Source organism: Apodemus sylvaticus, chromosome 9 (genome assembly GCF_947179515.1).
Source record: "Apodemus sylvaticus chromosome 9, mApoSyl1.1, whole genome shotgun sequence".
Taxonomy (NCBI): Eukaryota; Metazoa; Chordata; class Mammalia; order Rodentia; family Muridae; genus Apodemus; species Apodemus sylvaticus.
Genome location: NC_067480.1, coordinates 102,039,419 through 102,067,064, shown reverse-complemented (window position 1 = coordinate 102,067,064; position 27,646 = coordinate 102,039,419). Strand labels below are relative to the sequence as shown.

Here is a 27,646-nt window from a genome sequence, read left to right as displayed (position 1 = left end):
ACATATATACACACAAACACACAAATGCACACAGGGTAAGGGAGGGATGGAAGGAGAGAGAAAGATAGAGAGGGAGATGGGGATGGCACAGAAACAATCACTCTGCATGTAAAAAACAATATGAAATCTTAAAAATATGGCTTGGGAATGTCAAAATTCTAAGTTGTCACAAGTAAAAACAGGCTTATATAGTGAGAATATTATTTCTAAGGATGCAATGCCCATGATAACTGTATTCATAAATTATCACCCTTACTACAAAGTGAGAACTTTTATTATATTGACACATTTTCTAGCTTGTGAGGAAAAAATCTCAATTAATAGTTAATAGCTTCCTTCCCCCCCCCCATGTTTTATGCTAAGCCAATCAATTAGGAATGCTAACATATTCTCTTTTTTCAGCAATGATGTTAATATATTTCTATTCAAAACTAATAATGATTTTAGCTATGTTTGAAGTCATAGGTATGATATTTTATGACCATTCAGAAATTAAGAAACTCTAATATTAGGGTTACAGTACCACAGCAACAGAGGGAGACTTGCTGAGTGGGTTACAAGGACACAGATTCCTGCCTTTCTTTGTTGCATTTCCATTAACACAATCCCACATGGTTACATTACAATTTCCTGCATAGAAAGGGAGGTGATGATTTTCACTACAGCAATGTGAGGAATTTCTGGGTACTACTTAACAACTACCACATTGAAGAACTGGTGACAGCTTAAGGTTTCTCCCTTCCTTACTGAACCTAATGTTAACGTTATATCCCACAGCTGGTCATGCTCTTATTTGTAGGCTGGGACTGGGATGCTGTGCAATGCTTATCTCCCACCAAAGTGAGCTCACAGACATCTGCCACCTCCCATCTTCTATGACTTCCCACACACTAATATAATTTGTGTTGGCTTGTGGGCTCTTGTTTAATCCATTATTTCTCCTACATGTTCATTTGCATAAAACACTGATGTAAGCTCCATTTAAAATAATATTGTGGCATGGATTTCATGGTAATACTCCTTATGTTCCTATTATATAAATAAATACATTATTATGTCCATAGATTAATTCAACTCTCAGTCTTCACCAGAGAAGCTTCTATCTGTGGTAGATGTTGATTAATGCAATGACCCATAATTAGGCAAATAGAGATAATAAGATTCTTTGCAATGCTCACTCCGAAATGAGACAGTAATTACCTCTTCTTCCTAGGATATAAGAGAAGACAGAAAGAGTACAAAGCCCAAAGGAATGACCACAGGAAGGTGTCTTCCAGACTCAGGAGGGCAGTTGGACATATGAACTCACTGTGGTTATGATGGTATGTACAAGTCTCATGCAAGCTTAAGCCAGATATAATCTGACCATGGAGAAGGAAGGTGGGCATGGAGTTCTAACCTTAGCTGAAGAACTATTGGCCACTCATAGCAGGTGAGAGAGAAGCAGTCAATGTTCTCTAAGAGTATGGCTCCTGTTAGGTCTACCACACCCCAGTGATTATTTTCTGTACTGAATTAAAACTTTTTACGAGACTGGTAAATGGGACATACAACTATACAAAGGCAAAAATGAAATAGTATGCATTTGCATGAATCTACAATGAGTCTATATACCTACCTACCAACTTACCTGTCTACCTATTTTCCACACTTTACTTTGAACAAAATCTCTGGTTCAGAACACATGACGCTTAAGTCAAGCAAGGCAAAGACTTGTCAACTTGTAGATTCTGATAAAGTGCTGCTTTATGACTTCTTATTTAGGTCTCTAACATCACTAATTGGTGAAGGCAACAAAGATGTCTATTTTTCTGTTTTCTAAGAGTAATTTCTTGTTTGTGTGGAAGTTTGCTGTTCATCTTTTCTATGGAAAATGTATGAGCAAACAGTAATAGATAATAAATTATTATAATTATCAGTTTCTTATTATTTGTGTGTGTGACGGGTATGCACATGCTGCAGAATACATTTGGAGGTCAGAGGACCATTTTCATGACATTGCTTCTTTGCTTCTACTTTTGTTTTATTTCCTGGGATGGAACACAGGCCTGTGGGCTAAGTTCCTTTACCTGCTGAGCTATCTCACTGACTCCCGAATTGAATTTTGAATACTTCACACTTTCTATTTGGGAGGCAATGCCTTAAGTTTCAGTCATATATAAACTATTAATCATTAGCAAAACTGACAAATTTATTTAATTAAAACTGAGACCTTGTCAATTTAACAACATAGAACACTATCACTATTTTGATTTAGCCTGCTGACTAGATTTGGGAAATATATATTAATTTAGAGATCTAAGACATTCCTGACACAAACTTTAGCATAAATGCTGCCCTCTAAAGTTCCACAAGCCATTATCCACACAAAATATGCTGGTGTCCTAGTATCTCAGTTATATAAGAAAAGAAAACTGTTGAGCTAGAGCGATGACTCAGTAGTAAAGAGCACTCACTGGCAGCTCTTCCAGAGGTCCTGAGTTCAATTTGAAGCAACCACGAGGTGGCTCACAACTATCTGTAATGGGATCTGATGCCCTCTTCTGGTGTGTCTGAAGAAAGCAACAGTGTACTTATACATATAAATCTCAATAAAAACAGAAAGGAACACTGTGAAATAGAACAGTGGCCAGTTACATCCAGTTGTTCCAGTGTAAGGAGGAAAATGGAAATGAATTCCCCACTTAAGCATCAATTGTATAATTTTAGAATTAGAGCATTTTCTCTAGATTATTAATCTCTATTTTAAGGCGAACTAATGAGCAATAATTTTTGGTAGTGCTTATTCTTAAAATGTGAAGAATTTGAAAGTGGCAATGTTCAGTTTAATATTTTACTGGAGTGAGGTCATGCTTGGTTCCATTTTGTGAGCGCTCCATAACCTCAGTAATGCTGTCACGGACTTGGAACCTCACTTGAGCTGTATCCCACTTTGGGTCTGTCTCTGGACCTTCCTTTCCTCAGGCTCCTCTCCATTTCCATCCCTGTAATTCTTTCAGAGAGGCACAATTATAGGTCATAGCTGTGACTGTGGGATGGCTCCCCTCCTGATTTGGTGCCCTGTTTTCCTGCTGGAGGTGGGTTCTATGAGTTCCCTTTCCCTACTGTTAGTCTTTCATCTAAATTCCTGATGAAAGTCATCTCTCACCTCCCAGGTCTCTGGTGAAATCTGGAGGGCTCCCCCAGCCTCCTATCTGGAGGCCCCAGGGAGTTTACAGGTCAGGGGTGGGGGGTGGGGGTGGGGACATCCACACAGAGACAGGGGCGGGGGGTTGGGAGGAGGTATGTGATATGGAACAGTCAGAGGGTAGGTGGGGGTGGGGTGGGGAATAAAATATGGAAAATAAATTAATAATAGAAAGACAAAGCTGAAAAATAGTTTACTGACTAAAGCATTACAGATTTTAATTTGGAAGCATTTATACTAGTTTCAGTAACTAGTCATTCATTTTTTTTCAAGACCTTTCAACACCTAATTTAATTGAAGAAAGTGAGTAGTTTCTTACATCCTAAAGTATTCAGATCTTTCCTAAAGGATTTACTTCACTCATACTGGTAGTTATGATGACTATACGCTCTGGGGAGTAGCTTTAGTAATTATAACTAAGATGACAAGGAAAAGATGAACAATTCCTAGGATGGAAAGACACAGTTTTACAGAAGAAGATGTAAGCAGAGTGTCGGTGTCCAAGCCTGAATAGGTCTTCTATATGGTGATAGAATTCATCATGTTGATCTGAATAGTCAACTCTGATGTTAATAAATATTAATGTCTAGTGATTTTGTCATCATCTAATATATATATATATTATATCATCATAATATATATGCATATGTATGTATATATATATAATATATAATTAGTTTGTTTTAGCTCTTTGTTTTTTTTAGCTGATGATAAAGTAGACAGATACTATCCTTTGCCAGGAGATAAGGAAGGTAAGAAGGTAAACAAAGTTAATCAGAATAAATGGTATAGCCTATAAAAATTTGGGGGATAGGTTCACAGCCACAATCCTTAGGAGATTCATGTTCTAGCAGGTAAGCAAATGATAAAGGAATCTAGGTATATATGTATATATGTATGTATGTATCTATGTATCTATGTATGTATATATCTATTTATGTATCTATGTATGTATCATCTATGTATCATCTATCAATCTATGTATCTATCTATGTATCTATCTATCTATCTATCTATCTATCTATGTATCTATGTATGTATCTATGTATGTATCATCTATGTATCATCTATCTATCTATCTATCTATCTAGCTATCTATCTAAGATCTAATTATAATAAATACCTATGAGGATGTGAAGAAAGAGGAACACTCCTCCAGTGCTGGTGGGGTTGCAAATTGGTACAACCACTCTGGAAATCAGTCTGGCGGTTCCTCCGAAAACTGGGCACCTCACTTCCAGAAGATCCTGTTATACCACTCCTGGGCATATACCCAGAGGATTCCCCACCATGTAATAAGGATACATGCTCTACTATATTCATAGCAGCCCTATTTATAATTGCCAGATGCTGGAAAGAACCCAGGTATCCCTCAACAGAAGAGTGGATGCAAAAAAAAATGTGGTATATCTACACAATGGAGTACTATTCAGCCATTAGAAACAATGAATTCATGAAATTCTTAGGCAAATGGATGGAGCTAGAGAAGTGACTCTTTCACAGGCATTGTATAAGACCATTGAAAAACACAGACATTTACATGATAATTATCACAGTTATGAAATGGCAACAACAATAATTTTGTTGTGGGGGCTACCACAAAGTGAATAACTGTATAAAAGGGTTGCAGCATTAGGAGAACTGAGAAAACCACTGTGTTAAAAGGAGACGAGACAATGTTAACAAGAAATAAATTGCCAACCATAGCATGTTTCAGTGCATACAATAGAAGTGAACTGGTTACAAGGTACAATATAGAAGAAAGTGATGCATATCATTTATATTTACTATACAAGGGCATATATTATATGTTCAAAATATATGCATTAAAGACATACTAAACTGAACATTATATGGATTGACAAGGTGCTATTTAGGAATAAGGTAACAATTAGTGAAATAGAAGCAATGTAAGTGAAATAGGTCAGGGAGGCATAGATGGGGAAAGTGTAGAGAAAGGAAAGGATATATATCCATTCAAAAAAGACATACTACTATATCTAACACATTTTTTCCCACACAAAGTCATCATAGTTTTTCTTCTTAATAGATTTAAAAAATAAATTTCTGCTGTGCTTTCTTATTTAATCCCCTTTAGCATGCATTATTCTGTTTAATATTCATAATAGTTGCGACTGAATAAATTGTGAACACTTTCATTTTAAAGATTCATAAACTGATGCTATAAACACTTAAGTAATTTTGCTAAAGCTATACAATGAGTCTGTGATGTAAGTAGGCCTGGCCTCACTACACATGCATGCATCTAATCTGTTCTGAAGTAAGTTGACTAGAATGCTTACTCCGTGTTAAATATTTTCTTGGAGACCAATGGAAGAAAGAACATAGAATCACCAATCTTGAGAATGAGATACATTTAGGAAGATTTCCAGATGATGAGACCCAAGTACTAACGGTGCTCATGAAGTTAAGAAACACTTAACTTAGCGCGGCATTATTTTCTATTGTGTCTTGACAAAGATTAATATTTGGATCAGACATGTAACTAGAATATGTGGATAGACCCTAATGCTTATACACCTAGAAAATTCTAAGGTACTTTTGCTTTCCAATTTTTAATACTACTAATCAATGAGTCATAAATGGCATATTCTTTGAAGTTTTTACTGAGTGTAAAAATCCCCAGTTCCTTCATTTGCAGAGTAATCTCAGGGAGCCTCTCTCTGAGCTCAGGATTTCTCCAAGATCTTCAGAGGAACATTACTCAGCATTCTCTCAATATCTCAGCCCTAAAACCCCTGCAAGATTTCTATTGAACAGCCTCTTCCTAGAATGCTCGATTTTCATCCTTAAGGCTCCATGCATTTACTTCCTCCTACTTCTTTTTCAGTAGAGGACTCCATTCAGTTTGCAGTCGAATCGACAAGTGAGTATCCTGTATCATTCTTACACTGCCAAGTGAGATTGTATTTCTGACTTTTAAAATTAACACTTATCTACTGCCATTAATATAATCTCATATTCTATTCTATATCAACTAGCACTTGACATACTGTCACATAAAAATCATTTCCTCTTTTAAAATACTATCAATGCTTTGCTATAATAATATTCAATCCCATCCCCTTTATAGTGGACTTTTTGTACCAATTATAAACTATCAAAATACATGTCAAGCCCAATTCCTTCTACGAAGCCACAATTACGCTGATACCAAAGCCACACAAAGATCCAACAAAGAAAGAGAACTTCAGACCAATTTCCCTTATGAACATCGATGCAAAAATACTCAATAAAATTCTTGCCAACCGAATCCAAGAACACATCAAAACGATCATCCACCATGATCAAGTAGGCTTTATCCCGGGAATGCAGGGTTGGTTCAATATACGGAAATCCATCAATACAATCCACTACATAAACAAACTCAAAGAACAAAACCACATGGTCATTTCATTGGATGCTGAAAAAGCATTTGACAAAATTCAGCATCCTTTCATGCTTAAAGTCTTGGAGAGAACAGGAATTCAAGGCCCATACCTAAACATAGTAAAAGCAATATACAGCAAACCGGTAGCCAGCATCAAACTAAACGGAGAGAAACTTGAAGCAATCCCACTGAAATCAGGGACCAGACAAGGCTGCCCCCTTTCTCCTTATCTTTTCAATATTGTACTTGAGGTACTAGCTCGGGCAATTCGACAACATAAGAAGGTCAAAGGGATACAAATTGGAAAGGAGGAAGTCAAACTATCATTATTTGCAGACGACATGATCGTCTACCTAAGTGACCCAAAGAACTCCACTAGAGAGCTCCTACAGCTGATAAACAACTTCAGCAAAGTGGCAGGTTACAAAATCAACTCAAGCAAATCAGTGGCCTTCCTATACTCAAAGGATAAGCAGGCTGAGAAAGAAATTAGGGAAATGACCCCCTTCACAATAGCCACAAACAGTATAAAGTATCTTGGGGTGACTCTTACCAAACATGCGAAAGATCTGTATGACAAGAACTTCAAGACTCTGAAGAAGGAAATGGAAGAAGACCTCAAAAAATGGGAAAACCTCCCATGCTCATGGATCGGTAGAATCAATATAGTTAAAATGGCCATTTTGCCTAAAGCACTATACAGATTCAATGCAATACCCATCAAAATCCCAACTCAATTCTTCACAGAGTTAGAAAGAGCAATTATCAAATTCATCTGGAACAACAAAAAACCCAGGATAGCTAAAACTATTCTCAGCAACAAAAGAAAATCTGGGGGAATCAGTATCCCTGACCTCAAGCAATACTACAGAGCAATAGTGTTAAAAACTGCATGGTATTGGTACAGTGACAGGCAGGAGGATCAATGGAACAGGATTGAAGATCCAGAAATGAACCCACACACCTATGGCCACTTGATCCTCGACAAAGAGGCTGAAAACATCCAATGGAAAAAAGATAGCCTTTTCAACAAATGGTGCTGGTTCAACTGGAGGTCAGCATGCAGAAGAATGCGAATTGATCCATCCTTGTCTCCTTGTACTAAGCTCAAATCCAAATGGATCAAGGACCTCCACATAAAGCCAGACACTCTGAAGCTAATAGAAAAGAAACTGGGGAAGACCCTTGAGGACATCGGTACAGGGAGAAAGTTTCTGAACAGAACACCAATAGCGTATGCTCTAAGAGCAAGAATTGACAAATGGGACCTCATAAGGTTACAGAGTTTCTGTAAGGCAAAGGACACCATCAAGAGGACAGATCGGCAACCAACAAATTGGGAAAAGATCTTCACCAATCCTACATCAGATAGAGGGCTAATATCCAATATATATAAAGAACTCAAGAAGTTAGACTCCAGAAAACCGAACAACCCTATTAAAAAATGGGGTACAGAGTTAAACAAAGAATTCTCACCTGAAGAACTTCGGATGGCAGAGAAGCATCTTAAAAAATGCTCAACTTCATTAGTCATTAGGGAAATGCAAATCAAAACAACCCTAAGATTTCATCTTACACCAGTCAGAATGGCTAAGATTAAAAATTCAGGAGACAGCAGGTGTTGGAGAGGGTGCGGAGAAAGAGGAACACTCCTCCACTGCTGGTGGGGTTGCAAATTGGTACAACCACTCTGGAAAGCAGTCTGGCGGTTCCTCCGAAAACTGGGCACCTCACTTCCAGAAGATCCTGCTATACCACTCCTGGGCATATACCCAGAGGATTCCCCACCATGTAATAAGGATACATGCTCTACTATGTTCATAGCAGCCCTATTTATAATTGCCAGATGCTGGAAAGAACCCAGGTATCCCTCAACAGAAGAGTGGATACAAAAAATGTGGTATATCTACACAATGGAGTACTATTCAGCCATTAGAAACAATGAATTCATGAAATTCTTAGGCAAATGGATGGAGCTAGAGAACATCATACTAAGTGAGGTAACCCAGACTCAAAAGGTGAATCATGGTATGCACTCACTAATAAGTGGTTATTAACCTAGAAAACTGGAATACCCAAAACATAATCCACACATCAAATGAGATACAAGAAGAAAGCAGGAGTGGTCCCTGGTTCTGGAAAGACTCAGTGAAACAGTATTTGGCAAAACCAGAACGGGGAACTGGGAAGGGGTGGGAGGGAGGACAGGGGAAGAGAAGGGGGCTTACGGGACTTTCGGGGAGTGGGGGGGCTAGAAAAGGGGAAATCATTTGAAATGTAAATAAATTATATCGAATAAAAAAAATACATGTCAAGGGCTTAAAAGAAGGAAAGATTGCATAAATAATGTATCTTTGTATGCTTTTTTTCTTATTCTTGATGGTGGTGGACTGGTGGTATGCTATCTAACTGCCTGGTGATGAATACTTTTATCAGATTAGTAGAAAATGCCAACAAGCCAGGTCTTCCAATATGTACCTAGTCAATTTAAGCTTGGTATTCACATAGATAACAAAAGAGCCTTGAACTCGTTGGCACAGGTAGAAATTTCCTAAATAGAACTCCAATGGCTCAGGCTTTAAGATCAAGAATTGATAAATGGGACCTCATGACACTGAAAAGCTTCTGTAAGGCAAAAGTCATAGTCAATAGGATAAACCAGCAACCTACCAATTGGGAAAAAGATCTTCATTAACCCCACATCCGATAGAAAGCTAATATCCAAAATATATAAAGAACTCGAGAAGCTAACCTCCAGTAAAACCAAGCAAGCCTTTCAAAAATCAATGGAGACCAAAGATACAACTTAAAATAGAAACTGATAAGAAAGCATTTATAAAAATCAAAAGCCACTTACGGGAACCAGGAATTTTTTAATCTCTTCCAAAGCATGACTCATCCGTGAATAAGCTTCCCCGGGTGGAGCAAACACTTCAATTAAAACGTGCAGCTCGTCACACAGGTGGGCATACTTGGCCTCCCCGCTCTTCCTCAGCTCTTCTTCCTGTGAAGAAGTTATATTTAGAAATATGGATCCATTCATTTTGCCTTAGCATTTCCTGAGACTATGGCAGAGGGACACAATCTAAGCAAAATTTCCCAAGGTAGAAAGAATTTCTCTGAGAAAAATCTGCTGTAAGCTGGTTAACCATTTTCAAATCATTTTCAAGCATTAACTTTTAAAGGAACCTGCCATTGTCCTTGTCCACACAATTTTTAATCAGTCTGATGAAATGTTAACCTAGTGAAGGCAAGACATCAAGGTGCTGTTTATTCTTATACAAACATCAGTACACATTTGAGGGACAAAGTTCTTTTGTGTCTGGTGTGTAGTACTTTTCAAATAATAAATACTACAGGAAAACCAGAGTTTCAATATTTGCAGAAATTACATGAAATATTGGTAGGAAACAGGGGCTCATTCTTCAGCCATCTCCTCCATTGCCAAAATTATCACAGAGAAAAATAAACAACCAAACACATCAAACAGACCAACACTTTTAGAATCTAAAATTGAACAAACTTTAAGAAATAAAAGGGGCTAGGAGGCACCCTTGAAAATATTCACAGTCAGAGCCATGAGGGAAATGAAAATCAGAGCTGCTTCAGAAAGCCATCTTTCTCCAGTCAGAATGGCCATCATCGCAAATCACATACCAATGCCGCATGTGTGGATGTGACAAAGGTGTAATATTTTACACTGATGGTGGGGGTGAAAGCAGTCTGGAAATTAGACTGGAAGTTTCTCAAAAACCAGAAGTACTGTATGGCCTCATACTCTAGGCCACGCCCAAGGACTTTCTGTCATTACAGAGACACTTCCGCTGCCACCCTTTTGGCACTGGCTGGGAATGTACCCAAGCCTAGGCATTCCAAAACAGATAAGAGGGTAATAAAAATATGGTACATAAATACATTGCAATACCATCCAGCTATATTGATAACAAAAATTGCCCAATTTTCAGGTAACTGGATAGACTGGGAAAAGATCCTACTATGTGAAGGACAAAGGGCACAGGTTCTCTCTCATAAGTGCATCCTTACTTCAGGGTGTCTGCTTTGCATACTTAAGTTGCAGCCCAAGCAGAAGCCATGGAAACCCATAGGGGAAAAAAAGCAAGAGCATTAATGAAGGAAAGGAATAGGCGATTACAGATGAAGAAAAACTGAAGAGATGAATGCTGTGGGGGGTGAAAGGTTTAGGCAAGGAGGCATATAGTAGCTATGAGGTAGGGGAAATACATGCAATATGAAGCAAGAGAGAGTTACCTGCAACTAAAAGATAGATGTGGGGGGGGACTGGAGCTAGAAGGGAGAGGAAGTTCTTATTTGGAATAATCAATATTAAAGATGTATAAGAAGATTTTATACTGGTTAATAAGACCATGGTTAATAAAGTAGTTCTAAAATATAATTTAAAAAAAAAAGGCCATGGATTAGAGAGATGGCTCAGTGGTTAATAGGACATATACAAATCACAAAACAAAATTACAGGGGTTCCAAACCAAGAAAGCTTTTTGTTTTTTAGTTTTGTCTTGCTTTTATTTTTTATTTTTGTCTTTTTATAATATCTGTTTAATGTGACATTAGAGAGCATTATTATTTCGTACCATATTCCAAAAGGGAACTATCCAACTTACAAACAATTCTACTGATGGGTAAGAAAGAAAATCCCAGAATTTGTTAAATTAGGCATATAGGGAGATGGGTTAGAGTTTTTAATAAAGGTTCTTTTGAAAATTTTTGTATTTGTTTATTCAGTTTACATTCCAATCGCTGTCCTCCGGTTTCCCCTCACACAGTCCTTCCCTCCATCCCCCTCCCCCTTCTCCTCTGAGAGGGTTGGGCCCCGTGTGTATACTCCCACCTGGCATATCAAGTCTCTACAGGCTTGGGTGCAGCCTCTCTTGCTGAGGCCAGAAAAGGCAGCCCAGTTAGGGGAAAGGATTCCACAGAGAGGCAACAGCTTTAGGACAGTTCCTTCTCCAGTTGCTGGGGACCCACATGAAGACTGAACTGCACATCTGCCTGGGGCCTTGGCCCAGCCTGTGTATGCTTCTTGGTTTGTGGCTCAGTCTCTGAGTGTTCTCAGGGGTCCAGGGTAGTTAACTGTGTTGGTTACCGCTAGGTGGTTTCTATCGCCTTTAGGACATTCACTCCTTCCCCCAACTCTTCCACAGGGTCCCTGACCTTGGTTCAAGGCTGGGCTGTGGGTCCCTGTATCTGTTTTTGTCAGAAGCTCAGTGGAACCTCTCAGAGGACAGTTATGCTAGGCTCCTCTCTGAAACCAGCAGAGAAGTTTAAATCTTAGGCACCTTCTTTAGGTCCTGTACCCTTAACCCACCACACTAGTATCTGTGCTTTCAGTTCAGCAGGGCAAACATTTACACATTTTACCCATTCTACTAAGTTCACTGTTGTGAGCTGGTAAAGCTTGAATAATTTATAAGGCTATCATTTACAGGGTGTTGGAACATGGTCATGTTATGTTGAAAGTTAACCCATCCAGTTTTTCCATGTGTTAGCATGCAAATTTGGCAGATTTTTAACTCATGATTTGATGTGTCTAACTCCTTACTCTCAAAATGCAGTAAGCTGTAAGAAGAACCACAGAGAAAGCAGTAAGCACCTGTCTCTAATGCTAAATGTTTTTACCATATACAGCTCATGTTCAAAACAATATACCAAATTATACATGAACAAATGAGTTCATGTCTTCTAAGATCCCAATTAATCTCCCACGGTGGCTTTTCCAGTGACATAAACAAACTAGATAATAGAAAAGTTGAAAATGCATTATCTACAGTATATGAAGTTTTATGCTTTCGTTTTTACTTAAGCAATAATTATTGTCATGTTTTATCCTAAGAGTTATAATTTACTAAAGTGCTTTTTGCAGGCTTTTTCTTCCTAATGCCCAAGGGATCTTTTTTCTAACATAAATCCTTTTCAGAAATAAATAAGACTATTGTCTGCAGGACTTTCACCATCAAGAAGTTCAAATAAACACACATTTATTATTCATGTGGTGGCCAGAATGGGATTTGTCTAAATCCCCAGTTTAAAAGCATTTCTAAATAGGCGCATGTTGAAAACTTATGAGTGAGTATAAATAAGTAGTACAAATTATGTACAGACAAAACAGATACACGTAAGTCCACAGTACAGGGCCAACAGCTGAATGCTGAGCAAGACCTCAGCCCTGCTTTCTGCACTGTTTACAGTAGCAGTTCTTCTAGGCTAAGGCCTTTCATATACCTGGCAGTCAGCCCTATGAAGGTAATCTTTTCATGGTTATACACCTCACATTCAATAGGGCTTGGTACAGTTTGGGCAGATGTTGAGTGGAGGCACAGCTACTTGGTTGTCTTAGAATTTTTACTTGTGCAAAGAGACACCATAACCAAAAACCAAGTTAGGGAGGAAGGGTTTACTTGATTTACTCTTTCATATCACTCTTCCTTATTGAAGGAAGTCAGGACAGGAATTCACATAAGGCAGGAATCTGGAGGCAGGCTCTGATGCAGAGGCCAGGGAGAGATGCCGCTTATTAGCTTGCTTCTCTTGCCTTGCTCAGCCTGCTTTCTTATAGAACCCAGGCCTACCACCCACAATGCGGGGTCCTCTTCCACCAATCCTTAATGCCCTACAGGCCTGCCTACAACCTAATCTTATAGAGGCCTTTTCTTAATTGAGGCCCTTTCTTCTCAGATGATTCCAGCATATGCCAAGTTGACAGAACTACCCAGCACACTGGCATGAGTAACTATGTCTTGAACTTCTGGTCATCAACTTTGTTTTTCTTCTTAAACACTCTTAGGGAGGACCTTTGGGGAGCAGGAATAATAAGACCAGTAGATGGGTCAGATTTCAAGCTATATTACAGAGATACTGTCATGAAAATTGCATGGTACTGTCACTAGAAGGATAATAAGATTAATAGACTAAAGCAGACAGCCATCATAGTTGCATGTTACTAGAGGACATCTGATCTTTTACAAAGATGTCAAAAATGCACATTGGAAAAATTCATGAATCTTCAACAAATGTTGCTAGGAGAACTGGATGCCCAAATGGGGAAACTTTAAATTAGAAGGATGTTCATAATGCTGCAGGAAAAACCCAGCTCCAAATGTATCACAAAAGCCTCAAGGTAAATCCCAAATCATTAAGATATTCAGAAGAAAATACAGGCAGTACTCGACAAGATATAAGGGTAAGAAAGGAATTTCTAAATAGGATTCCATTCACTCAGTAATTAAGGCCAGTAATTGATAATTATTCCTCAGAAAAATGAAACAGTTAATTGAACAAAGCAGAAGCAGAGCAGCAGATAGACTTTGCCAGCTATACATTTGACAGATGATTAATACCCAGCATATATAAATAATTTTTAAAATGTCAAGAAAACAAATGACCCAATTAAAAAACAGGCTGTGTATCAGAAGAATTATTTCTCAAAAGAAGAAATGAAAATGGCTAAGAAGAAATATCTTTAAAATGTTCAATAGGGCCTGGGAGCAGAGCTTAGCAGTTAAGAACACTTAGTGCTCTTTCTGAGATCCTGGCTTTGGTTTCCAGCACCCACATGAGGCACATAGCAATGTCTGATAATTCCAGCTCCACTGGATCCAGCGCCCTCTTCTGGACTACATGGGTACCTGCATACATGTGCAGCACAAAAATCCATGCAGGTACACAGGCATACACTTGATAAATAAATATAACAAATAAATATAAATAAGTATTTTTGAAACAATGTGTTTAACATCCTTAGTAATTAGAGAAATGCAATTTAAAAATATTCTAAGATTTCATTGTATCCTACTCCATATGGTTACAATCAAGTAAACATCTGACAAGCCAAGCCTAGGAGGCTATGGGGAAAAGGAGCCATATTCACTGTTGGTGAGATTTTAAGTTAGAAGCACTTAAGCTGACATCACTCAGTAGATTAAATTTAAACCATGACTGAGATCATGCAGACATTCAAGAAAATTAAATGTCAAGGAACCTCCATAAGTATACACAAACTACAGAATAACTGCAGTGGAGAGTGGTAGCTCTAACTCACTGTGGGGTGAGCAATCCTAATGTATACATCTACAACAGGACTCCTACTGGAGTGTCAGGTAACATCATGGGAGAGGGACAGAAAGGTTGCCAAAGACTGTAATAAGAGAAAGCATTCTAAATATGACAGGGAAGCTGTAGTCATGAGATCTCAAAACTGTGACTACCTAAATAAGATACCCACAAGAACAACAGCTGTTGACGTGCGAATATGAACAGAGAAAACTCCACAAGGTCCTATGCCAAAACCCAGAGTTGAAGGTGATAAATGATGCCCAGAGAGGGAGAATCTCACCTCTGTGGGGACAAGCTCCCTGATATGTTATCTAATTAAGTAGTCATCCATGAACATATACAAAGCAATACACCAGACTCAGTAGTCTGTATCTGAATGTACATATGTATACATATACACCACACACATACACATACATGCATGCACAAATTCCTAATTAACTCCTCGAATTCCTGTCAATTTCTTTACATATTTAAACTTATTTTTACACAAACATACACTCACATACATAAGCATATAGTTACAAACATACATACATATATGCATATTTATGTATACATATATGCACATACACACACATGTGTATACATACATATACACACATGGGTATGTATGTGTATATACACATATATACACAGGTATATGTATGTATATATGTATATGAATGTGAATATGTGGAAATAAGATAAAAGGAAGTAATGAATTTGACAGGAATTTAGGAAATTCAGCAGGGAAAAAGAAGGGATATAAATGATTTAATTCAGTACTATTCTTATATGAAATTCTGAAAAAAGTTAAAGTAAAAAAAGCAGATCTTACCATCGTGCCTTTTCTGGAAGGACATACTCTAATACCATTTGGCAAGTTAATTAAGGAATCAATGATTGAAATCAGGAAGTCTTCTAAGAAAATGAAGTGTGAAGGGAATTTCATAAACAAACAAAAATAAAAGAAACAAGAGATGTTCAGGCGGATCTAAGAATGCTGATATATATAAATAATAGGGTTTCCATGGTGATAGCAGATTGTGGGAACATAGGAACAACTTCAGATTTCAAAGATTCATTTCACTCTGTCAGGGGTTAAAGGGAAGGATGGAAAAAGTACACTACAGAAACTCTGAAGTAATTTTATTCTTTTTCCTTAATTTTGATTTGAGATAGGCTCTAGCTATATAACCTCGGTTAGCTTGGAACTTTGTAGCTCAAGCCAGACTGTAATGCATAGCCATCATAGCTTAGCCCCAATGAATATTAGTATTTATAGATACATGCCATAATCCCTGACTTAGAATCTCTGAATAAGCAAAATCAAAAGTCCATACATGATTTTAGATACATTCCTACAAGGGAAACAATCTAAGTGTGCTTGGATTTCTAAATTGAGTTTGGAAAGAGAGATAATAAAATACCTATGTATTAGGTGCTTTTTATGTAGCAAAGCAAATTTTATTTACTAATCAAGGAATGCCATTCAGCATTATATAACCCTTCTTAATGTTTTAAAACATTTATTTTATTTTTTGTGTGTGATGTGTGTGAGTGTTCTGCTTGGTTGTATGTCTGTGGCCCGTACATACGACTGCCTACAGAGAGCATAAGAGGGACCTTCATCTCCTGAAACTGTAGTTACTGAAAGTTTTTGAGCTAATGCTTGGATGCTGAAAATCAAAGCCAAGGTACTATGGAGAGGCAGCTAGTGCTCCTGACCACGGAGCAACCTCCCCAGCCACTAGTATTCATTTAATTTTTATAACTGATATATTTTTGTGTGTTTCATGAGCATGTGTAAGAGGTAAGAGGAAACCTTTCAGGACGTTGGTCTCTTCTTCCACCATAAACAGAATCTGTGGCCAAAGATGAACAAAATGCTGTTTACACAGAACAAGGATGAATGTGAAAAGTACCACCCATACTCAGAGGATCTGACTTTGTATTCCAATCCGGGGAAGAGATATCCTCAAGGAAGGCTGAGATGGGTATTTTGTAAGCTGGACAAGCAAGGTATTCTGAAAACAAGGCTGGGAAGCAATTAAGTAAAGATAGCTAGCCAGCTGGTGAAAGAGGGGATCTCAGCATAGCGTCTGGTCTGTAACCTGATAAGCATGGCCAGAACCTCTCCTTATCACAGTGCTGACAAAGCAGTCATCAACAAGGGGGAAGCCAATACTGTGAATCCCAGAGTGCCGGGAGCAAGGGAGCAACAGGGTGATCCCTGCTTCTCAAAGATGTTTTGGATGCAAGATGTCAATTTTGGAAAGAAAGAAAAAATCTTGTGCAAACAGACATACTTGTGCAGGAGACAGAAGTTGGATACAAAATGAGATATGAGCTAAAGCTCATTGACTGAGATAGAGAGGGGGTGGAGTAACAACACAAGCTAACATTTTGCAGAGCTGTTCAGTTGTTGCCCCACATGGGAGGCAATAGCTACAGATGGATCAATTTGGCTCTTGACCATGTGATATGGAGTACTGTACTTTGATCAAATACATTATGCTCAGACAAGCAGACTGAGAAGCCAATGCCATTAGGACCTATGCCGTGGGCTAACCACTGACTAGATTATCCATGGCAGCAGTTTGAAACGGTATGTATATTATAGCATGGATTCAACGCCATTCAATGAGAGAGCAGAAGAAAATATGCCGCCCCTCCTAGCTCATGGAATATAAAACTTTATCATATTAGTTCCTCTGTAACTCCTTCCCTGACAGCTCATTTACCTAAATTCCAACAATTATAACGTGGAATTCACCTCTTTATCACCCGACAGTGGCTTGGTTAGCCAGTTTTATCATCTGTCATCTCTTTCACAGACACCATTTTCAACCACAAGACAATTATCACCTTACTCTGAAGTAATTATCCTTTTTCAAGTCCTTATTGACCTTTGCTCTTGCAAGGGTCAGAGAAAATCTATTCATCTGGACACCAGAGAGAGCCAGCAATGCTTAAAATGATGGCTTCTCAGAGTCCTAAGTAGACCATCACCTAAAGTGATAAGATGCCATAAATGTTTGGTAATGTCTTAGCAGTATCTGTTACTAGGGAGGAAGGGACTCTGGAATCAGAGCTGGGAAGCCAAGCGTCAGGGAAAGGAGCCAGTGGTGGTTTCCAGGCTGCCACCAGGATGGATTGGATGGTCTCAGTTGTCAGAGAAGCAGCAACCTTTAAGGAAATGTGAAATCCACAGCAAGGCAGAACCTGGCCCATATGGGGAGTCCTGAAACACACATGGGGCAAGAAACAGGCTGCAGTCTGGAAGTTCCCTAAGGATGCTCTACAGAGACAGCTGTAGGAAAACAAGAGGAGGAAGGTGAACTGATCAGAATGCCCCACAGCAACTGGAAACCAGCAGCTAAGTGCCTGCTCCCTACCTCACACAGGGATCTGCTCGGAAGCAAACTTCCATGGCTCTGTTATCTTCTGGTCCTGTCCAAGCCTAACAGCTCAGAGCTGACTTTTCTGATTTTACCCCAACTCTCCCAATCAGAACCCAACTGTGCCCCTGTAAGAATATGTGTACACTCTGGATATCTTCCATATATACTGGAGACAGACTCTTTGGGGGTTGTTCTGAACCTGAAACTTCTGCCTCACTCAGAGACCTTGGTTGGGCTCCCATTGCTTTAGCTTCCAAGACTCCACTGATGCTGCAGGGGGACTCATTCCTGTTTCACTCTCTGAAAAATCTATGCTTGGGCTACACCCAGGAAATCTTTCCTACCACTGGATCTAGTCTCTGCTTCTCCAGACTACTAGGCATGTGGAGCCAGTCAACTTCAAGATCTTTAACACTTGTAGTGGTAACATTCTCTATTTTTTCTTAGCCCTTGGCTTTTTTTTTTTTATTGATATATTTTTATTTACATTTCAAATGATTTCCCCTTTTCTGGGTCCCCACTCCCCACAAGTCCCATAAGCCCTCTTCCCTCCCCCTGTTCTTCCATCTACCCCTTCCTGCTTCCCTGTTCTGGAATTCCCCTATACTCTTGCACTGAGTCTTTCCAGAAACAGGGGCCACTGCTCCATTCTTTTTGGACATCATTTAATATGTGGATTAGTGGTAACATTCTTAAAGTGTTGGCGGGCTCTTGGCTCTCATGGTTACGGCTACTGAGAATTCATGTCTCTCAGTGCTCTACTCTGGATAGTACCCCCATGTGGTGAATTGTCAGTTTGTTTTGTTTTACATTTAAGGTGGTTAACCCTGAGTTGATAGAATCATCATTTATCCACCATATACTGCCTGGACACATCAGTTTTGGAGAGGAAATGAAAAAAGCAAGGTTAAAAATGGGAGAATTGACTTTCTTGTCAGCAATATCCTTCATTCTGACTCCATAGATCCTTCTAGATGCAGAGGGCTTCTTCTGTTGGCACATGGCTGATACTTTTGTGGGCTTAAGTGCACACATATATTTAAAGGTGCATAATCATAGATTTGGATGGCTTATAATTAAGTAATTCTTCTTAAATAACATCTAAATGGCAAAAGAAATGTAACATTTCATATAGTTATATTAATTGCTTTCATTTATAAACGGAAAAAAAAACACTTAAAATTCTTTTTACCTGGAAAACATATTTTTCCCAGGGTGATATAAAAATTCTACCTTTCTAAAAATAAGGGATTGTGTGTGATCAGGCCTAAATTGGACATCTTGTAAACCCTATCAAAGCCTCAGCAAGACAAACTAACACCTTGGAAGAGGAGGTGGTCACACCGTTATTGCAAAATGATGCACAAGTCAGCAAATTTCAAGCCAAGGTAGAGGAGCTCCTTTCCTAACCTAACGCCATACTGTGGAGGTGTTGGCTGTTAGTATTTGCTGAGAGATGGAGAGCATTCTTCCTCAGTGATGATCAGGACTGTTAGACTTCTCATGTTCCAAGGCATGTCTCCACACCTATGCACACATGACACTAGACTTAGTGGGTTCTCAGCAACACCTGAGATGATATGAGATAAGGAGCAGGCTGTGGATCTGGGGTTTGCTTTCTGAGATTCTAACCTTAATTCCAGAGGGCTTATTCATGTTTGAATACTTGGTCTCTAGCTAGGGATACTGATTGGGTCATGGCGCCTTGAAAAAGCTGGAACCTTGATATGCAAAGTGAGGCACTGGGGATGTGGGGGAGCATTGCTTGGGGGAGCAGACACTGAGGTTTTATAGCCAGGCCTCGATTTTTGTGCCCTTTTCTTCCTGTGTGCACGGAATGTGATCAATCTGTTTCCCGACTTCCAGGCTGGAGTCAGGCCCCACTACTGTATTACCCCAGCCATACCCATGCCCCTCACAGAAGAGTAAGAAGCAAAAGTGAACCATTCTCTTACACTGTTTTTTGTCACGGTAGCTCATCCTACCAGAAGGAAAGGAAGTGATCTGAAATTGGGAGTGAAACTGAACTTGTTGCTCTGACCATCCTGATAAACGTAGTTTTGGAGAGGACTATGGGGGATGTGGAACTTGCAGCTAGGAAGGCCATGGAGGGCCATGAGCAGCCCGTGACCACTCATTCTTGTAGAAGTTTAGAACAGGGCTGTGCTGAGATTCATGTGGGCAGTGGGTGTCCTGCTGCTGAGGGTTTTCAAACGGGAAGAAGAATCTACTGACACCTAACTAGAGGCAATGCAGTCAATACTTTGACAGAGAATTTGGCTGCATTCTTCCCATGAACTGAAATTTTTTGTAAGGCAGAATTGAAAACTATTGGATTTTCTTGTTTGTTTTGAGACAAGGTTTTTCTCTGTGGCTCTGGCTATCCTGGAGCTCCCTCTATAGAATTCCCTCTATAGGGTGGTCTGGCTTCCAGTTCAGGAATCCTCCTGCCTTTGTCTCTGGAGTACTGGGATAAAGGGCATGTACTACTACCATCTGGCTATTTACTTACTTATTACTTAGATACCTACTTACTCACTAATTGATGAAGGAACTTCTAAGGCAGTAGTATTACATCATATCTATGGAATGGATACTACTGATTAAAGATGTCATGGATTCTTCATACTAGGTTTCAGAGAGCTTTGGAGGCCAGACAATTCATGACAGTGTTAGTTGGACTCACTGTCAGGTGGCTCTGAGAGGCTATTTAATAAAGCTGTGAAGACGAAGGTTTGGATTTGATTGAAATCTTACGATGCTGGGGAAAACAGTGCTAGTGGGGATCTGCCAGGTGGTGCAGGGAGAGTATCCAGGCCAAGGGAAAGAGAGAGAGTTATGACACATATACCAAAACTGGAGCCACATGAGCCCTTTGAAACTAAAGCCCCAGATTCCAGACATAGAATTATAGGAGTTGATATTTAACCTGCTCTGATTTTTGTATTTGTTTGGTCTATTTTTTCTCATTATTGACCCCATTTTGTCCTTTTGGAACTGGGCTATATAGTCTATGCTACTATATATTAGAAGTATGAAATTTACACCTTGATTTGCAGGGAATTATAGAAAGGGATTAATTTGAATTCCAGAAGCAATTTAGACTTTGGACTTTTGAACCACATTGGGACTTTGAGAGTTATGAGTGAGGACTCAGGATCTTGCATGCATGCATTTACCAAAGTGAGAGGGCCATCACACTATGGGAGACAGGGATGGAATGTTGCAATTTGGACAGGAATCAATCATTCCCAGGTGTTTGAACACTTGGTATCCAGCATATGATACTGTTTGAGAAGGTCATGGAACGTTGAGGGGGTCAAAGCTTGACAGAGAAAGTATGTAGTGACCTGCGAGGTAGGCTTTGGAGTTTTATAACCAGCCCCACTCCCTGTTCACTGTCTCTCTAATTCTTGTATGTGCTTACTGTATGAAATATGGCCAGTTAGCTCTCTGACTCCCATTTCTTTTCTGTCATGATGGGATATATCCCTTCTGTAATTATAAGAGAAAATAAGCCATACTCCCTAACTTTCCTGGGTCAGGGTAATTTATCACAACAACAAAAAAGTAACTAACACAGGAGGTGTTGGTAAGGAAAAAGTGGATATGATCCAATTTTAATATATATTTCTGAAAATTTCAAAAGAATTACAATAAATAAGAAAAAAGACGTTGACCTCTGGAGCACTGTCTTGTTACATGAATTTCCAGTTTTGTCCTGAGGCCTAATTTCACAAAAGTACCTAGAATTATTTAGTAGAAAGTATTTTTTATGCAGGTAGCAAAAAGGGGGGGTGCAAATATAATCATTTTCAAGGATATAAATAAATTGCATTACATTACTTCTCTGGTATGCTCATGTCTTTGGTTCTTTTTTGTTTGTTTATTTGTTTGTTTTTTATGGACTGGCTGAGTACCCCAGCAGCTATGGAATATGTACTGAGAGTTTACTGAGAGCACAGAAGAGTTAGGACACATGCAATGGGATGCTTGTGATGGCTGAACCCAATCTTCAAGTGCCACAGCCTACCAGGAGGCTCAATGTGAACAAGCTACTCAAACAGCTACAAAAGTTCTGTTATGTCTGAAAAAAATGTGTTTGAACCCAAAAACGTCTTTGAAATTGATTTTAGTTTAGAAGAAGTATAAGGCAGTGTGTACCAGCTCAGACCTACGTGTATGTTCCCAGGATACCTCATACATTCTTGATGTGTTGCTGAATATAGCCCAACAACATCTTGTTTTTTTTTTTTTTTCAGAAGAGCAACAGATTCCTCATGGACTTTCCCAGTTTTTTTCACTCATTCTGCTTTCCTTGGAAGTGGGCATCTGAAGACATGAATAGAATGGGGGGAAAGGAATCATAATACTTTAATGTTTTAGGTGTCTATAACTTGGCGCTGATATTTAGAAATTGGATGCCAAAATGTTAGCAGAATCTATCACACCTACCCACCTCTGCTTCTACCACCTCCATTTCTATTAGACTTTTATCTATCCTTGCCTACTAGACCTAATAGAAAGATGTGAAGAAGTCAGGCTGTTCAGCAGTGATTACAAAATATAGAAAGGGAAGGTGAGGACCAGGAAAGATACAACTTTCTCCTACTAATTGACTTGTGTAAAACCACAGAATAAATTGTGTTTTTGTGTGTGTATATGTGTGTGTGTGCCTGTGTGTATGAAAGAGACAGAGAGAGACAGAGATAGAGAGTGAGAGACAGAGAGTCAGAGAGATTGAGAGAAAGGGAGAGAAAAAGAGAAAGATTATGTTTTCTTTTTTGCTGTTTGTTTTTTCGAGACAAGGTTTCACTGTATAGCCCTGGTGGTCCTGGAACTCACTCTGTAGACCAGGCTGGCCTCGAACTCAGAAATCTGCCTGCCTCTGCCTCCCAAGTTCTGGGATTAAATTCGTGGGCCAACACAGCCCGGCAAGATTATGTTTTCAACTGCTTGTTTCTGGTAGTAGAACCTTTGCTAGTTCAAGCCCTGAGTATGAATGAAGTCATCTTGATGGTTCTGAGTCTTAGAACCATATACTTCACTGTTATCTTACTTAACTCACATTCTATCAATATTATTTGTGCTTTGATTATTAAAGAAATAAATAGCTGGGTGGTGGTGGCGCATACCTTTAATCCCAGCACTTAGGAGGCAGAGGCAGGTGGATTTCTGAGTTTGAGGCCATCCTGGTCTACAGAGTGAGTTCCAGGACAGCCAAGGCTACACAGAGAAACCTTGTCTCAAAAAAACAAAAACAAAAACAAACAAACAAACAAAAAATAAAAAACAAAAAAAGAGAAAGAAATAAAATTTGGAATAATCCATCAGAATTTTGAGAAATGATTGACTCATAAGTTTTGGCAAAGGTAATTGTTGATTCCCAAACCAGTAGTGTATCACAAGAATGGTGCACTGAGTCAAGCTGGTATCTGGATTCTGATCTGAATGGTGTTTTGCTATTTACCTTTTGGCCAGCTATTCAAAGAAGTAGTTATGAGGACTACTATGTAGAAGAAGCATTCCTTAGTAAGATAACTAAAACTCATAAGGTGACATAAGCTCCTGCTCTGGATGGTGACGGAAATTCCAAGAAACCCTCCCTGGCATGGGCATGAAATGTTTCAACATCCCACACTAAGGCCAGAAAAGACATCCCCGTTATGGAAAAGCAAGCAACAAATTCAGACAGTCCTCGGTCCAGTTGTTAAGGGACCCACATGAAGGTCAAGCTGCACATCTGTAACTAATGTATCTGGGTCCATATTATTTGACTCTGTAGGTCTTCTTGTGGTGTCCTTGACCTCTCCAGCTTGCTTAATTCTGTCCTCTACTTTTCCACAAGACCCTGCTAGCTACACCTAATGTTTGGCTGTGGGGAATCTACATCTGTTTCCATCTGTTGCTGGACAAAGTCTCTCAGGAGACAGTTATGCTTGGCTCCTATCTGTAAGCATAGTTGAGTATCATTAATAGTATCAGGTATTGGCTCTCTCCCATGGGATAGACTTCATGTTGGGCCAGCCATTGGGTGGTCAATCATTTTCTCAATTTCTGCTCTATCTTTATCCCTGGGTATCCTGTAGACAGGACAAGTTTTGGGTCAAAGTTTTGTGGGTGGGTTGATGTCCTCCTCCCTCCACTAGAAGTCTCACGTGGCTAGAGGAGGTGGCCACTTCAGTATCCATATTCTCAGTTGCTAGGAGTTTCAGCTATGGTCTTTTCCATAGACTTTCAAGAGCCTCCCCTGTTCCAGGTCTTCAGTTAGTCCCAGAGATGTCCCCCACGATGTTTCCCTTCTCTCTCCCAGCCCTCTTCCTCTCCTCTCCCCACATTTAATCTCCACTCCTATAGCTCTCCATATCCTCTCTCCCGCCAATTTCTTTCTCCATCTAGCTCTGATGTATATTTTATTTCCCCTTCTGAGTGAAATTTAAGCATCCTCTCTTGGGTACTCCTTGTTACTAAGTTTCTTTGGGTCTGTGGGTTATAGCATGGTTATCCTGTATTTTATGGCTGTTAGCCATACATTTTAATGGAAGATTTTCTACAAATATAGGTGTAAGCCAATGGTATAAGACTCTTCAGTCTTAAAAGTCCTCAGCTGGAAGGAAAATAGTATCATGATATATATGTATATAACTCATATTTAAAGGTTTTAAAACTCATCTTTCAGGTCAACACAGATGGTCAGTGTAGAATATCTATTTCTGAGGATAACTCTGAATAGATAGGATTTAATCACTTATTTAAAGATACTCTAACATTAATTTCTTTCCATAAAATCTGGGTCTACTTGAAAAATGGGCAGAAAGTAGTTCACTTCATGGTTCTGCTCTGGTTAATAACTTCAAATTCAAATGAGAAGATAGTATGCTGTGCGTTTCAACACAGACTCCTCTGACCTGAAAAAGCTGATTATTTATGAAGATCTAAAGTATCTACTTAGAGGTCTTCTCTGCAAAACAGCTCAGAAGAGAGATTATATGAATTTATTAAGAAACACCATACAATTTACATGGGTCTACGATGGCTTATTTTAAAGAGACAGGGCAGAAACTAACTGTCTACTGAGATAACATTTTGTGAAAGAAGGTAAAACTTGATCCAAAATATTTACTAATTAAGCCACTGACTTCACAAAATATATGGGTAGGAGGCTCCTACCTGGATGATACATGAATTGGAAAATGTTATCTGGAGGCAACTTAAGGATGAATAGGTGAATGCAGAGGCCTGGCTATGGTCAGATGGCAAGGAAGAAAAAGAATGAGATAGGATATTAAGAAGGAAGAAAAAAGATCAACATGTCTGCGAAGCAGAGCTTATAGATATAGCATAAACATAGGAATTAGACACAAAATGAGGCACAAGGGGAGATATGGAAGCAGGAGTCCTAGACCAAAAGAATGGGCTCTGTGGCCACACTAAGGATTCCAGGATGAAGAAAGCTGTTTCTCATTGTGGACGTGCATACTTGGGGAGAGTACCCTATGCTTCTGAGTTTTGCAAAGTTACACAGACATATTGCTGAAATTGTAAACCTAGTAGAATAGTGATAAATTGTTCAGTTTCAGGGTAATAAATTGCTAAAATAATATTTTAAAATATATAACATATAATACTTTTAAATAGAAGTGATTGTTATTGTTATACTTTTATGTCATGATTGGTGTCTACTTTCCTAAAGTTCAGCTGTGCTTTGAGGGTGCATTAATATCCCACCCTGCATATGAGGAAGGGGAGCATTCAAAAGAAATTTTGTTAATATGATATTGCTCAGCTGTTTCGTAGAGACCCATTTACATGAGAGTCCTTCTCCTATAGTAATGGTACCTTCTTCCACTCTTGAAAGTATACATGTTCAGCAAGAGATTGTGTTCTAATCACAAACAAACTTGTGCAGGCAGAAAAGCAAGATATTTATTTGGTCAAAAAGTAACAAAGCTCCTGTTCATTTGTTGCTGTTGTTTGTTTTGTTTTTCTGAATGCTATAGAGTAGTAAAATGGGACAATGAGATTTCAAGGGCAAATATTGGGAAAGTCAAGAATTGAGGCTCTATAGGCAGAACTGAATTGAGCACTCTTAATATTTAAACTGTAAGTTGCCCTGTCTGCATGTGCTTCGTATGTGTCCTTAGAGATTCACGTGTTTTAAACGTCTTTCTCACTGTTATTGCGAGATGATGGGTCTTAAGAAGCAGTTGTCATGAAAGGTTATTGGGCCAGTATAGGACTTAGGGAAAGGGTTCAATGGTTCTAGTATGATATATTGGTTCTTCTGAGAGACAAGTTTGCCATAACCTAAGCAATCTCTGCACATACATGGTTTCTTTCTGACTTTATTGCAATTTTCAATATTGTCTTGACTTAGCCATCGGAGCCCATAATGGTACAGGAATTATACTGTTTAAAATTTCTTATGCCCCAAATTTTAAGCCAAATAAACCTATTTTCTTGGTAAAGAATCTAGTCCCAGACATGTACTTTCAGTATCATAACAGAATATGAACGAAGTCAGGAAGGTTACTTAAGAAGGGAAATGCCAACTAACACAAATTTCAAAATATGCAAAGCAGCCAGCAGTTTAGAGCACCTTACACCAGCCCAGGTTTACGCTAATTCACCTTTTGCCATTCTTTCCCTGAAAAGAGAGATGTTTCTTAAACATAGCTTTGAGTTTCATATTACAAAAAATTCCTTGGTTTCTTGTCTTAAAAAAATACCACTTGTAACAGGAATGATAGTCTATGAAATCTATCACTGAATCTATAGATAAACTGGTTGCATTGATCAATAAAAGGTCAATAAATTGAACATAAGAGTAATTATCCATTGAGATTCAAACTGCGATTGTTTATATATAATATATAAAGATCACATTCATAACCACACTGCCATGTTTCTTTTCTCTACTGTGCACATATAGAAATAGTTTTAAGGTTGAATAAAGGAATACCTGTGACATACAATGAAATACCCTATTGAAGTAATAATGTGTGTTGTGATTTGGATATAAAATAGAACCTGCTGGAATCTGTGTGCTGAAGAGTGGTAGGTGAATCCAGCCACTGAGAAGTATTTTGCCTTCACCAGCTGATTAGTACATTGGTGGGTTCATACTGTCAAGGTATTATTCAGAGATGTTAGAAAGTTAGTTGAGGAAGCAGTCATTAGAGGCGTGCCTTGGAAAGGCATATTCTAGCATCTCCCTGATTATCTGCTCTCTTTCTCTTCTCCCTCTACTCCCTTTCTTTCTGTTACAACAACAAAGTGAGGAATGTTGCTGTATCATAGTCTTCAACAAGAATACTCTTCCCCCTACACTCAGAAACAATGGAGGCAGCCAACTAAGGACTCTAAAGTCTGAAAAGAAACACTGGTGTATATGATTTCCTTAAACTGTTTCTCTTGAGACTCTGCCACAGAGAAAATATACTAACACATGGTATCATAAACAATGAACTGGAAATGAAAACAATATGCTAAGAAAAGCATTTTAATTACCCAATATCTGGTTAAAGGAGATACTGCTGTCAAGATATTGACAAATACATTGTATATATGAATGGAATAGAAAAAAAGGAAATG

At 38.8% G+C, this 27,646-nt stretch overlaps 1 protein-coding gene across 1 annotated transcript in view; it reads right to left on the bottom strand.

Moving 5' to 3' along the window:
- The window catches only part of Khdrbs2 (KH RNA binding domain containing, signal transduction associated 2), a 471,528-nt gene that overhangs the window by 231,038 nt on the left and 212,844 nt on the right, over positions 1 to 27,646 (bottom strand). The window contains exon 4 of the mRNA XM_052192875.1: positions 9,436 to 9,582. Coding sequence (XP_052048835.1) covers positions 9,436 to 9,582 — 147 coding nt within the window. The remainder of the gene's footprint in view (positions 1 to 9,435; positions 9,583 to 27,646) is intronic.